The sequence below is a fragment of the Sciurus carolinensis genome, chromosome 1, assembly GCF_902686445.1.
Source record: "Sciurus carolinensis chromosome 1, mSciCar1.2, whole genome shotgun sequence".
In the NCBI taxonomy this organism is placed as follows: domain Eukaryota; kingdom Metazoa; phylum Chordata; class Mammalia; order Rodentia; family Sciuridae; genus Sciurus; species Sciurus carolinensis.
This window is the reverse complement of record NC_062213.1, coordinates 150,264,786-150,279,541: the sequence shown is the minus strand read 5'-3', so window position 1 is coordinate 150,279,541 and position 14,756 is coordinate 150,264,786. Positions and strand designations below refer to the sequence as shown.

General features: G+C 33.0%; 1 protein-coding gene across 1 annotated transcript in view; it reads right to left on the bottom strand.

The window, feature by feature from the left end:
• Negr1 (neuronal growth regulator 1) overlaps nt 1–14,756 on the bottom strand; it is an 807,725-nt gene that overhangs the window by 335,956 nt on the left and 457,013 nt on the right. Inside the window, exon 3 of the mRNA XM_047539557.1 lies at nt 12,440–12,565. Within this exon, the coding sequence (XP_047395513.1) occupies nt 12,440–12,565 (126 nt within the window). The remainder of the gene's footprint in view (nt 1–12,439; nt 12,566–14,756) is intronic.

The following is a 14,756-nucleotide window of genomic DNA, read 5'->3' as shown; positions in this document are numbered from 1 at the left end:
TGCAGAAATTTTGATTTTTCTTTAAAATGTATTTCTCCTCTGGTTTATCTCATCTTCATTAATGATGTATCTATTATTTCTGCAAGTTGATAAAGCCATAAAACTAACAGGCACTCCCCATTTCAATCCATCATAATTTTGGGTTTTTCCTATGAAATATTATAAGTTTACTCAATTCTCATTACTTCTACAGCCTTGATAAATTCAACATTCCAATTACTCTAGCAGTTTCCTAAATGGTCTTCCTGTCTCTATTTCAGGTTCTCCCTGCAACTCATTTGCTACATACCACCAAAAACATCTTCTCCAAATTAAATAAGATAATGTCATTAACGTGCTCAAAACCCTTTCTTTTGCCTTGAGGAAACAAAACAAAACAAAAGTCCCTACCATGACTTACAAACTGCACTACTCTTATCTATGTATCAATAACTCCAACCTCACCTACAAGCACTCTATCCTTTTTTTGTTTGTTGTAGACCCACTGACTTCTGTCTTAGAACATATCAATTTTTTTTTCTTGCCTTCAAGCATTTAAAAATGTTGAACCCATCAATTAGAATGCATAGCATTGCTTCATACAGCAACTTCCTGTCCTTAAACATTAAGGTACAATTTTTGTTTTAGTTTTTGTTTTAGTTTGGGGGTGGGTACCAGAGATTGAACTCAGGGCACTCAACTACTGAGCTACATCTCCAGCTCTATTTTTTATTTTATTTAGATTCAGGGTCTCACTGAGTTGCTTAGTGCTTCGCTGTTGCTGAGGTTGGCTTTGAACTAAGGATCCTCCTGCCTCAGACTCCCAGGCCACTGGGATTATAGATGTGTGCCACCTTGCCCAGCTAAGACTCAGTTATAAAAATAATTTCTCAAAGATGCCTTATTCACAGTTAACAAATAATTGGTGATATGTAATTTTTTTTCTTTATGGATGTCTCTTACAAGTTTGCAAACTTGGTTAAATTAGTAGCTATATTTTCCCTCTTACCACTGTATATTCAACATCCAGCATGATATCTAACAAAATGCATCATGTCAACAGAAGATTTTTGAAGAAAATAGATGTAAAATAAATATTTATAATAAAACTTTTATATAGTGACTTAAGGGTTTTGTTTATTGTTGTTTGTTTTTTACTTAAGGAATATATTTTTGCAAAAACTGTAAACTAAATGGAAAGCTTTAGGGTTTGGATATATTTGTACTTTGACAAAGTTGAGTCTTTCTGCTTTTCAATACACAAGAGATATCCAACAAAAATTTACACTAGCAATAGTACTTATTGATCACTCCAAACAACTCTGATTGGGCTTAATGCAGAGTCAAGAAGTAGCTAGAAAGAGTTGATTCTCTCATTTGTTTCCTGCTGGCAACTTTTTCTTTCAGCTATTGTTCCCCTTTACTTAGGTCTGAATGTTTTAAAAAATGTCATCTAAGACTTGATTTGAAAAATGAGAGTTCTTTTTTGCCTATCACGTTTTAATAAAATGATCTGTAGGGTAACTCTGTATTATAGGTTTATATATTAAATAAATAGTATTTCTTGTAGACTTTCCTCCCCAAATCAATTGAATGACTCCAAAACATATTAGGCCTCTACTGAATTAGAAGCAGAGGGTTGAGAAGCCATTTAGTCCCTTAAATGTGTGCAAAATTCATAATTATTCCTTGTCATGTCACAAAAGGAAAAATGGAATACACCTCCATGAAATACCTGGTTATAATCAACTTCACAGAGAAGCTTGCTGGGAGAGTTCTCTCCTCTTCAGCAGGTTCTTTTGTCCTATAATTGAATTGAATCCACTCTTCGCCCCATTCCTCCCAGACAGCTTCTCATTTGAGAGCTCTGAAGATGTATTACACTAATATATCGTCAGAATGACAATGCTATGATGATGCATGGGTGGAATACATCTTCAGAGCTTCAGTACTTTGCAGAAACAATACGGCTGGAACTGAATTGCATTCAAACCAAATGCAAAAAGAAGCACTAAAAAAAATTATTTGGCTAAGGAGAAAAATGGAAAAAATAAAAATAAAAGAACTCTGAAAACAGAGAATTGTTTTAATGAATTCCACAATCCTGTGTACTTTGAAGACAAGTTTTCAAGACTTTGGTATGATTTGTTATTAATTTGTAAATTTATGCAATAATGTTCTGAATAAGTTTCTGAGACTTAAAACGAAGGCTTAATTGAACAAAAAAATAATATATAAGAAATCAAGTTTTCTAAGTCATGATATCTCAGGAAAAAGTTTATGTGTAATAAATGTTGCATTTTTAATCTCTGGTCAGTCTGGCAAAATTAGTCTCTCACTCAACATTGCATGAGACACTTTCATACACTAAGAGTCATTTTCATGAACATTGTTCCTTTTAACAGAATTTTCTTTATAACATTTTCACAGAGGGCAAAAGTGCTATTTTTTGTGTGTGTGTATGTGTGTGTGGCACTGATGATTGAAGAAAGGTACATCTTCTGATAAAAAAGACTCCTTAAAATTTTTTGAAAGCTTTAATAAGTAGAAATTGGGTCACACAGTAAACTAAGATTAGACAATGAATAGATGATGATGATAATAATAAACCAAAAACCTGACACCATTATTCTTAGTCTTCTGATCACAGTATCTTTAACATCCTTTCACCTGGGCTATGCTGAGGTTTTTAGTAATTATATGGAAGTCTTAGTGGGACTGGCTCCTTTACTCTGATGCTAACCCTCAAGAATATACTATTGTTGTGTGAAGGACACTCTGCTTTTGTTCTTTATTTTATAATTATTTTTCTACAAAATGGGGCAAAACTAAAGAAAGGATCCTTTTTTAAAAAATGTACCCCCCTTCAATAGTTTGTGCTTCTTTTCCTTCTCTCTCTCATCCACAGCTTAGTGGAATCTGAAAAATAATTCAGAATTTTCTTTCTGGGAGTCATTCTGGTTCTTGTTCAGTAAACATTCCTGCCCTTATTTTACATGTACAAAAAAAAAACCAATATACTTAACACCACCTCACTAGTTCAGAAATGCAATCAGTATGCTACATTTCCCTAATTTTATTGCATAAGAACAGAGTATTTATAATCACCTTTTATTATATGTCCTCAAGCAACTTTTATATAAAAATGAAATGTAAGAGAAATTTTTAGTAATAATAGTTAAGTTTGGGGGCTCTTAATTTTGAATGAGTTTTCTTTTAAACTTTTTATGTATAATATCTCTTTTACTTAACAGCCCAGTGATATTACTATAATCATGTCTCTTTTACAGATAGAGAAACTAAGGAACAAAAAATTTGTCCAAGCTCGTACTTGCAGTAAATGGTAGAGGAGGGATTTGAAATCAATTAGTCCAAGCACTAACCATTTCCTTTAAATCATTAGGTTATGCTGTCTTTTAAAATAGAAGTTTAATAATTACAAAACATTGTCAATTTTTCTGTAATCTCTTCAGGAAGTGATCTTGTCATTTAGGTGACAGACATAAATATTTTTCCTGGTAATATTAATTTAAAAATATTAATTAGTTAATATAGATTAATTAATCATTTAAAGACTTTACAGTATTCAAAATATTATATCATTTAATAAGCTCAATAATAAAATATTTATTGAGTACCTACTATGTAGCTTTAATTTCCTGAAACATGTAACCATACTTTTCTGAATCTAAAAAAGACAACACACAAAAAGTGTTTAGTGTTTTAATGATAAAATATTGTTAGGATTATCCTAATTTTCCACTTGTGATTATTCCTAATTATGGTCTAGCTAAGAAAATATCATTTTTAAAATAAACTGGAGAAAAATTAAAATACAATAGAATATATTCATTTTGAGTGAAAAAACAACATACATAGTAATCTTTCACACTAGAGGTGAAAGGTCCTCTAATAATAATTTCCTGCAAGCCAACCATGTGTTTTTTCTTTGCTCTTTTTAGATATACATTACAGTAAAGTGTACTTTAACATATTATACATACATGGAGTATCATGTTTTCTTGTCTATAATTGTCATGGAAACTTTGGGCCTTGATTCAAAATAAAAATCATTATTAAACTGTTTTCTCTTTGTGACTCATGTGCATTTCAGTATAGATCCAGGAACAGTGCAAAGTTCTTGTAGGATTTGCTTGTATATAGAAGTGGCCTTGATGAACGTGTTCATACATTATGAGGGCAAACAACCAAATTGTATCTACATTGATACAAATGAACAGTATAACCTGGGTACAAGTTAACATTTTCTATTCCTCATGATTGTGGTACATGAAGTTGCAATATTTCTCATGGAAGTCAGCTAACATGTTAGCCTAACACATGTTAGAACAGTGCTAGAACACACTAATGCTCAGTAAATAATACTTCATGTAAATATTCAATGTACACATTTTATACATCTACTATGCTTATTGGTGCTCTTTCTGAATCTTTACAGAAATCATCTAAAATTATGAACTAAATTTTTATTCATAGATTTTCAACTCCACCTAAATTAACATGAAATTTAGAACCACAATAAAAGCTGTATTTTTTCAGATGATAACTTTAAGGAAACCTCTAACTTGTTTAGATGTAACCATTTACATAATACCTTTCCCTAATACATGAAACATGATATTAAAATCACTGGGGGAAAATACCCTGGAAAAAAAACTAAGTCTCAAATGTAAGTAGTCTAATGTTAATGATTATCTTCCCCTCCAGTTCAGTCCACTAAGGGAAGACAATCTACAGTATCATTGTTTTCTAATGCCCCACTACTTCAGAAAATCAAGTTCCATAAGGAGGAAAAAGGGGGGAAAAAACTTATGAACTACTAGATGCAATTCTGTCTTTTGTTTTATATATGTTAGCACTTAACTCTGAGAATAGTTGAACTATTTTTTGTATTGATTCATCATGTAATCAGGTCCACAGTTTGGTCTTATATATGTGCTAAAATACAAAAAAATGTTCTTTTTTTCTATATTCAATTGATAGGCAATAACAGTCTGAATACAAACAATTTAGCATGACCCACTGGATAGAAGTAGAGAAAACTTTGGAGACAGACAAATGAAAGTTAAAAGGTATAAAGAAAACTCAGAACAAAGAGGCAATTTTAACTGCATATATAAATTATTGGTGTGCACTCTTATAGTAAAAGTTTAACTTGCCATCGTTATGTAGATTCATTATATAATTATCCATTATGTAAAGCCATTATGGAAATTCGCAAAGCTTCCACAGAGTGCTGCTCTACAATGGAACTGGAACCACAGCTTATAATCTGAAGATCTAGTATTGTTGAAAATGTCATCAGCATAAATTGCTGGTTTTAACTGATTTTTTTTTTTGTAACATCAAAGAGCAAAGTGCAGTGTCAGGATTGCAAATCTAAAACATGAATCTTAAAGAACTACAGTGTTTGGGTGACAGGCTGCTAGCTTGGAAGGAACACACACACACACACACACACACACACACACACAGCCTCTTCATATCAACCCTGGTGTTAGCCCAGCACTAAGGCATTTCAAAGAATTCTCTTCTACAAAAGAAGAATGACAATGGAATTGAGAACACTAATAGGAACTAATACTTGCCAGTTTGTACCGGTGATGACTTGAACTATTTTCAGAATTATTTTAAACAATAGATTCCAGCAGTGTGCATAATTTTTAGCTTTTAATTTTCATTTTTTATGGTTTCCTACTTTTTCTGATAATTAGGAATTAACATTTTCCATCTTCAAGTTGTATTTTATATAATTATGAAAGTTTTAGTGGGCTAAACCTCTATGTCTCTCATCTAGGAAACAACATTTAGATTCCAAACCTCTTTTGGAATATCTGATGCAGGAGTCAGCAAACTTTTTCTTTAAAATCCGAATGGTAAATAGCCTAGGTTTTTTTGGTTATATAGACCCTAGTGTTCAACTCTGCTTCAGTAGAGCAAAAGCAGTTATGGATAAGAAGGACAAAGAGAGGCATCCATTGGTATCCACTGGTTCAGCAACATTTAAAGACCTGTGTTTTGTACCAAACCCTATGCTCAGCCATGAGTCATTAGATGTCTGTTTGACACAAGGAGTCCCCTATACTGTGAAAATACAGCAAGTAAAGACAATGACTGCAATTCAGGGACAGACTCCACACACTGGCATGAAATTCTATCTAACCATAAAAGAAAGAAGGGCCAGTTTTTTTCTAAAATGCTTAGGAAGTGTTTTATGAAAAATCAAAGGATGAGTAAGAGTGGGTCAATTGAATAAAGGAACAAAGTACACTCTTAGTAAAGGAAACCCCCAGTGTAAAGTAGAGAAAATAAATTTCCATCTTGACCAACAGTACTTACAGTGATGCCTCCATAGCTGAACACTTCCCTTCCCATTATGCTCATCTTCCACGGTTGATTTTCTTATCTATTATGTCACTGCATTGCTATAATGACTGCCAAAACAGGCCTCATGAATGTATTTGATTTGGTTTGTACCTTTTTGACCTGATAGACATTGTTCACCACTCACTGCTCTAGAAACCTCTTCCTCTTTTGGTTTCTTGAAATCACATCCTTTTGGTTTAAGTGCTTGTTTGAGGTCTCCTCTATGAGTACTCAATATCTGTTTATTAGATAAAGTGATGCATATCAAGGGATTGAGTTAAAGAGAACTGGGGCCTATGTAAATGTGGGCAGTGTGGCATGAATAGAAAAGAAGAAGTAAAAGATACAGAGAGAAAAAGGATATTTAATGAAATAAGATCTTGAAAAATAGGAAAAATAAGGAGCCCAGAGTAGTCTTTACCTTGAATTAAGGAAGAGCCATGATTCTCATGGACAATCAAGGAAACATTGTGTAAAAGCACTACACATATGGAAGTTGGTTGAAAACAAGAGTCTGAGACATATAGCCTAGTATTTATTGTCACATTTTGGTTTCAGAGTCAAAAGAATACCTTTGTCAGCTAATAAACACCACCAGACTACAGTGAGAACATCTCTGCAGATTTCAGACACCAAAGAAAAAGAATGAACTAGGAAATAGAGATCCAGAAAAAGAGCAATGAGTAAGTGAATATTTGAAAAAAGTTTTAGAAATGTCTCTAAATCTGTTTTATCTCATCCATTATTTTAAATTTAATCTTCTAATTTTTCCTGTCTTTTTCTGACTAGATCTAAGTTTATTAACATAATTGTGTGTGAATAAGAGTTTTATTTTTTCTCTGTGTTCAAAATCAGATCTTTCTGTAAATCTATCAGTGTTCCCTAGAAGTTTGACTGATTTTTAGCTTTATTATCACCTAATTTCAGAGTAGCTATGTAGATTACATTCAAGAGTCATAAATAGGCCCCTCAATTTCAGGGAAAGTAGCAAGTTGGTCAAAATTTCAAACACATTTCAGTAGTATATTACTGTTTATAATACAGTGTTCTCTACAAGTCACGAACTCTGTTCAGCACTCTGTATTACTCCACTGAATACTCAGCAGTTTTGCGAAATCAGTTTGTTATCTCCATTTGTATTTAAGTCTAAAGAAATTAATATTTTTCCTCCAATCTTATTAATGGTAACAGGAAGAACTGGAACTCACACCCAATTTGAGTGAGACAAAAGTTCATGATCTCAATCACGGTGCTACACTGGTACTACATGATGCCTATATTACAAGTAAGGGGATAAAAAGGAATCACATATTAGTAATTTTCAGGAAAAACTTGAGAATTTTTACATAAACAAGGAGCTCATCACAGGTTGGTGGCCACAGTCCCATCCCATGTAAATAAAGATCTATGAGCATACCTCTCAACAATTGCTTCCTTATGTTTTCCACTATTAATTCCACAAGCATCATTTTGCATACTCATAGGTTCTAGGAACTTTTCCATTATTATTGTTAGATAAAGACAAAAAAAATACTTTTTTCCTTTGTTATAAAATTATTTAAGTTCTTGTGGATTAGTGGGCTACCAGAGGAAATTGCCTGGACATCTGAATCCCTGAAAATTTTAGTGTAAGACAGATCAACAGTGCTAAATTAGTAAACCAGCAAGCAAAGGTTCCAACCCCAACTGTATATGCAGTTGTTTGAAATTAAAAGAAATGGTTGACTCCAGAGATGAACCAGAAAAGACACATGATGATCCTGACATTCTGTGATGCCACAAAATGGCATCAATAAAATAAGGGGAGTATGCCACAGGACACAGGAGTAGGATTGAAGTGCTCAGACTGGCAAGATACGGGCCAATTTGAATATCAAAGTAATTGAGACTAGTGAATCATAGACAATTATAAACAACTTTTAAAAGTTTGGAACCCACAAATCCATGTCATAAAAATAGATGTATAAGCAAATAAATAAATAACAAGCAGGATAAAGTGAATTTCTTATTTCTGTAGAGTAAGCAAGCAGGATTGCTGAAGTTAGAGGAAAAATTCACCAGTTTGACCATCAGAGTAAAGATTAGTTCATGAAAGAACCAACATCATGTCAAAAAAAAAGGACTGACAAATGGCAGATATTTGCAGGTCATGTTCTTAAAATCTCTCCCTACAGACCGCTTATTGGTAGCATGGGGAGAACAAATAGAAGAAACCATACCGTGTAGAAATCAGACAACACCTTGATTGGGTAATTGAAATTAACATCACAAATGAGGGACAGATGGATATCATGTGCCATGGAATATGATTCTCTGAGAAGGATACAACTTCACTTATTTAGTTCCAGATGGCCATAACTAGAATGTAATCATGAGGCAACATGAGGCAAACCCCCAAATGAGAAACAAACATTCTATTTTTAAAAAGGGTACAGACATTGTTGAAAACTGTCAATGCTCAGTGATGACAAAGAAAGACTAAGGAATTAATGCCCAGACTAAAGGGGACTAAAGTGGTGTGACTACTGAATATAATACATGGTCCTCCATTGGATTCAGTACCAGAGGGAAAAGTGTTCTCTACAGAACACTATTGGACCTGTTAACAAACTGAAATATGAATTAATTGAATAAAAGCAAGATACCAGTGTTGAATTTGCAGAAGTTGAGAACTGCTGTGGTTATGGAAAGAGAATGTTGTTTTTCTTCAGGAATACACACTGGAACATCTAGAGATTAAGCAGGGCAAGGCTCAGGCCTTGAATGACTGCTCTCAAATTATTCAATGAAATAGTTTAATTTCAAACAGTCCTAACTTAATGGTAGTTTGAATTAGGATTTTTCAGCTTTATGATTGTGCAAAAAATGATATGAATTTAGTAGAAACTGTACTTTGAATTTTGATCTTTTACAGAGCAGTAGCATATACTTATGATACCCTCTCACCAAGCTGTCATTGACAGCAAACTAAAACTACCAGTCAGCCACTATTCTGTCAAGTTAGGTTTAGTGTATGCATTTTTGACTGAGGATATTTTCAATTTATGACGGGTTAATCAGGATGTAACCCCTTAAGAAAGTCAAGAAGTTTTCTCTCTCTCTCTCTCTCTCTCTCTCTGTCTGTCTCTCTCTCTCTGTGTCTCTCTCTCTCTCTCTCTCTTTGTATAATGCTATATACTCAACACACAGAGCAAGTGATGAAGTAAGTAAGCAAAATGATAGATTAAATTAAATAAAGAATACAGGGTGTCAGTATTATCTCTGCAAATGTTTTAAGCATAAATTTGAAGTTAATCCCCAAATGTTGAATAGAAAAAATACAAAGAAGGAAATCATTGTATAAGTGAACTCTTAGGAAGCTTATACAGCCAGATGCTTCTAGGAAAGATGTTTTTGGTGAAAGTAAAAGGAGTTGTATTAAATAATAAATAGAATGACAATTTCAACAGGTTTCAGTAATGTTTGTGATGTGGTTGAATACATGGCTTCGTTTTCCTGCAGATGAGGGAGAAGTTCTGATTAGCTATCATCCCATGAACAATCATTTATTACTAAATGACAAAACTAGAGTTGACCATGAACATATAACCAGAAATATAAAAATTACTGGTAAAATATAAACAAATAACACATGCACAAACACTATGTCTTGTGTCTAATATTGACATGGAGCACAGCTATATCTGTTTTTAACATTAAAACTTGTTCACATATTAAGAGCTATTTTGAGACACATTTTCTTTCCTGATAAAACAAAGGAAAACAGAATATGCAAAACATTGATGTTTCTCATGTAAAATATAAACAAATCAACAAAGTTCACAATTTTTCTTTCAATATGGTCATAACAGTTGAATAAAAGCTAATAGAATTATCATGTATGTTACTTAAAGCAGAAACTCCACCGAGCTGTGCATTTGAATATAGATCATTAATGAATTATGATTTGAAATTATTGGAGGCATTTATAAAATATCCTCCAAGTCTGGCTATTCATTGGATAATAGTTAATATTTATGCTAATTTTACTCATTTGCTTAGGATGGCAGGATCAGAAAAACAAATCTATGCACAGTTTAATTTATAAACTCAATCTGTCTTCTTTCAGCTTTATGATGTTATCCATTATCATTATTCTAATAACTTCACTAACCAACATTCCTGCTATTTAATTAAACTAAAAATGTATCCAAGCATTTAAAAAAGAAGAATATGCATAATAACAAGCACTGAAAGCAGGAGAGTTAGGTCCGAAATAGTAATCTTAAATTATATGAAGATGGAAGATTATGTACTTCATTCTCACAAAAATTATATTGCCATATCAGATTTAAATTCCTGGAAGGATGATTAAGTATCAGTTGTACATTTGCATATCACATTATAACTTTAAAAACACATTTATGCCTATTATATTATTTGAGTCCCACAATAGCCAGGATACATAGTTGGTCAAAGGATAAATAATTACAGTTAGAAAGGAGGAATATGTGCAAGAGATTTAGTGTATAGTATGGCAACTATAGCTAATGATGATATATTGAATTCTTGAAAAATGCAAAAGAGTGAATGTTAAGTATTCTCACAACAAAAATAACTTTGTGAGGTAATGCATTTCTTAATTAACTAGATTTTACCATTCTATAATGTATATGTACTTCAAACCATACAGTGGTACTTGATAAATGCTTATTAATTTCTCTGTCAACCGGGGGGAAAAAAAGCCACAAATAATTATCATGCAGTCTTTGGAAAACAGGAAACAAGCTAAGGTCACTGAGGCCGAGATGTGCACAAGAATTGGATGAATCGATGCATCAATATATCAGCTTAAAAGCACATGTATCTAACTGCTAGCTCTGAGTTCATTTCACTTCTATCCCACAGAGAGTAATGCCCATGAATTCAGTGCTCACATACCAGTGAGAACTGCAGCAACTCTAGTGTGAAGCATGGGCAGCCAAGAGCACATCCAAACTTCAGAAATATTATAAGGGCCATAATGCATATTATATAAGGGTGTACTGCTGTTATATTGATTTTCTCTCACATTAATAGTAATACTAAGCATGTGATGTGGGTAAGTCTCATTAGATTCACTGCATAAATGAGGAAACTAAAAGACACTTAAGGATAAGTGATATTAAAGAAAGCATTAGCAGATAAAATAGATGTTCCAATTGTGTTCTTTCTACGCCCACATAAAATGTTCCTTTCTGATTTTATTAAAAGCAATTTCACTGCGCAAGCTTTGTGAGAGTTATTTCCATCAAAATAAAATAAAATTAAAATTAAATAAAATTTTATTGATCTGAAATGAGGTGGGATCCTATTTATTAAAAAATACCACTCTCACTTCCAGGGAATGCTCAAAGCTATGTAGTTTGAACTTTTAAATTGTACCCAATTGTTAGAATCGAGACTGTGAAAACAGACTTGTTTTGATGATGACTATCACTAACTTCCTAAAATTGACTTAGTCTCTTTGGGAGGGTGTGCACTGAGGCAGAAGCACAGGAAACCCATAAACATGTTCAACCCTTCATTTCTCCTACCTTTGTGATTTATGTGCACAAGTTGCTTAAACTCTGGGGTGTTTAGAACCCTCATCAGTTAAAATTTAATTCTAACTCCAAAATCCTTGATTCTGAACAGCAGTTTGAAATTAGACCCAGCAACCTCACAATTGTATAATTTCCTTCTCCCCTGATTACTTCAGCAGTGCATGCTGGCCTATTAACATGTGAATGCCGACTGAATAAATCCTCACACATTTAAATGAAGATTTTTCTCTTGTGATATTTCTATTTGAGCCTTTTGTCTATTGATTTGTGATTATCTAGTATACTAAAATGAAAATAACCTTGACTAGGAATCAAGAGATAGGGTGATTCGGAGCTCTGATAGACAGTATTCATTTGACTTTTGTGAATCACAGAGTCTTTAAGTATAAAGTGTATAAAAATACAGATCTGCTTGCCTCAGAAAAAAGACACAAGAAATTCCATGACTTGCTCAAGCTCTGTACAAGTGGAGTCACAGGAAAACAATAACAGCACAAGCAACACCGTACCTGATGGGGAGATGTGCCGCCAAGAAATGGAGGGCTCTGGCTTCCCAGTGGCCAAGCAAGTGAGGGTGACATTGGTTCCTTCATTGATGGTCATATCGCTTGAGATATCGTAAATCTTCGGAGGAACTGAAATGGCAAAACATGCGGTTGTCAGAAGAAAACATATTGTGTTGAACTACATGTCCCTGGCTTCATGAGACCCTGTAATAAAATGGTGACAGAGTGTCCACAGAGCCTCTAGCCCTCATCTAAAAGTGAATGCTCTAGAACCTCAAGACTGTAAGGGTTCTTTGTCAGTTGGCTTTATTTTTAGATGCTAAATGCTTTTGAATTAATGAAATATTTAGTAGCAAGAGCTTTTAAACTATTGATTAAAGTAAATATTTATTGTAAATAAGTCGTGCTAAATTAGAATATAACTAGTCTATTCAGTTATCTTCCCTTTAGTGATACTTTTCCTGTTGAAATAGTTAAATAAGTTGGAATCTTGAAGAAACTTAAAATAGCAAAACTTTTTGACCTACATGCTGATTTAAAAGCTGCATGAGAAAGATTTTAGGGTCATAGGGCATTTTCATCTTCTGTTTTCTCTCTGCAAGACAGTAGGGCTTAAATTTCTCAGAATTTATTTTCTAAGGAACATATCTTAAAGGCCGTAAAAGGTGGATTCAATGAGTCTTTATGTCAGTAATGACTGGAGAATGCTGGTTGAAGCAGATCTCTTTGCTTCAGGAGACTTCTTAGAACCTTCTTTACACCCTATGTATTGCAAAACGACAAGAACGATTGGGGAAATGCTATATTATTTTTTTCTCTGATGTATTAGACTATTGAAACTTGCATCCCAGAATTGGATCATGGGCTAAAATTTAGTGTTGCACAGAAAAAACTCAACTGCCAGGATTATATTTTCATATTCTGTGACAAAGCAAAGGGTCTCATTTAATTCTCAAACTACAAAAGTGTAGAGTTTGGCTCTCTGCTGACTGCCTGTGTGACCTGAGGCAAGTTACTTCATCTATCTCAGTCTCGGTGTCTTCATCTGAAAGCTGGAAACAATAATAGTACAGAGCCTGGACAGCTGCACTGGGGACTAAATAAGTTAATACGTGTTGAAGGACTTCAAAAAAGTGTCTGGGGTCAGTGTTAGCTGTGAGGATTAGATATTGTAAAGCACACATATGGTTCTTGAATTTAATTTCAGTACTGCCCTCTCCCAAGTCTTAGAATTGTTCTCTAACTTCAACACTTTGGTAATGCATATGACTGACTTATGCCATGAATTGCTTGGCTTACTTTATAAAAATTAAAGTATGTTAATGCTTCAGGTCAGATCTAAGTAAATGCCAAATAGACACCTTAATAATGACTAGAAAAATACAATTTTTGTTATCAGAACCATTTAAATGATCCCATATGCAGTAAATACTTTTTCACAGTTATTTTTAAAGCCAGTTATCAAACCCTATTGTGACTGTAAATTAAATCTCCCATAATTCTAATAATATCTTTTATTTTTAATGGAATAAAAATCAAGGAAGGAAGAAAACCCAAGGTTGATATGATTACTTATATAAAGCATTTGATTGTATGTGACTATTGATATGATTGAGAAAGACTTGTTTCTAAGTGATATATGATAACTGTTTCTAAATGACAAATTTTAATTTGCATCAAACTCTTTAGTGAGTTATTCTCAGGAAAATAATTTAAGTCTTATTCATCTAAACTGAAACTGAACTGTAATGGAGACATTAAAATACTCTAGAAGGAACATAAAGAAAAGTTTGCAAGATTTACTATTAAGTAGGAGAACTAAGAGCTAATGAAAAAATGACTAATGAAATAAAAACAACTAATAACTAAGAAACTTGCAATACTAAACAAAAATATCATTTGGATATTTGGATGTAGAAAGAAGTTTGCTATGGTAGACTGAAATACAGATAGATATATACATATACACACACTCATACATATAGAGACACACAATATACTCATTTATACACACATACCAGTGTTCACTATTTCAAAGAAAGAAAAAAGTTAAATAGTACTTTCTTTTTTCTTCTAGAAGATAGTGCACATATCTCTTTATTTACATATTTCTGACTAATTCAGTTACATATTTCAAATATGGAACTAATTTAAGGTTTAACAGAAGTATGTGTATTTAAGAACAAGGATGATATTCCATAATAGCATTCATTCTATCCTCTAAATAACACTATTTTGTTAATCCTATCTGATGATAAAATAGTTTGGTTGCATTTTTATTCATATACCTGTATTTAAGGTGCCAAACATTATAGTAAGT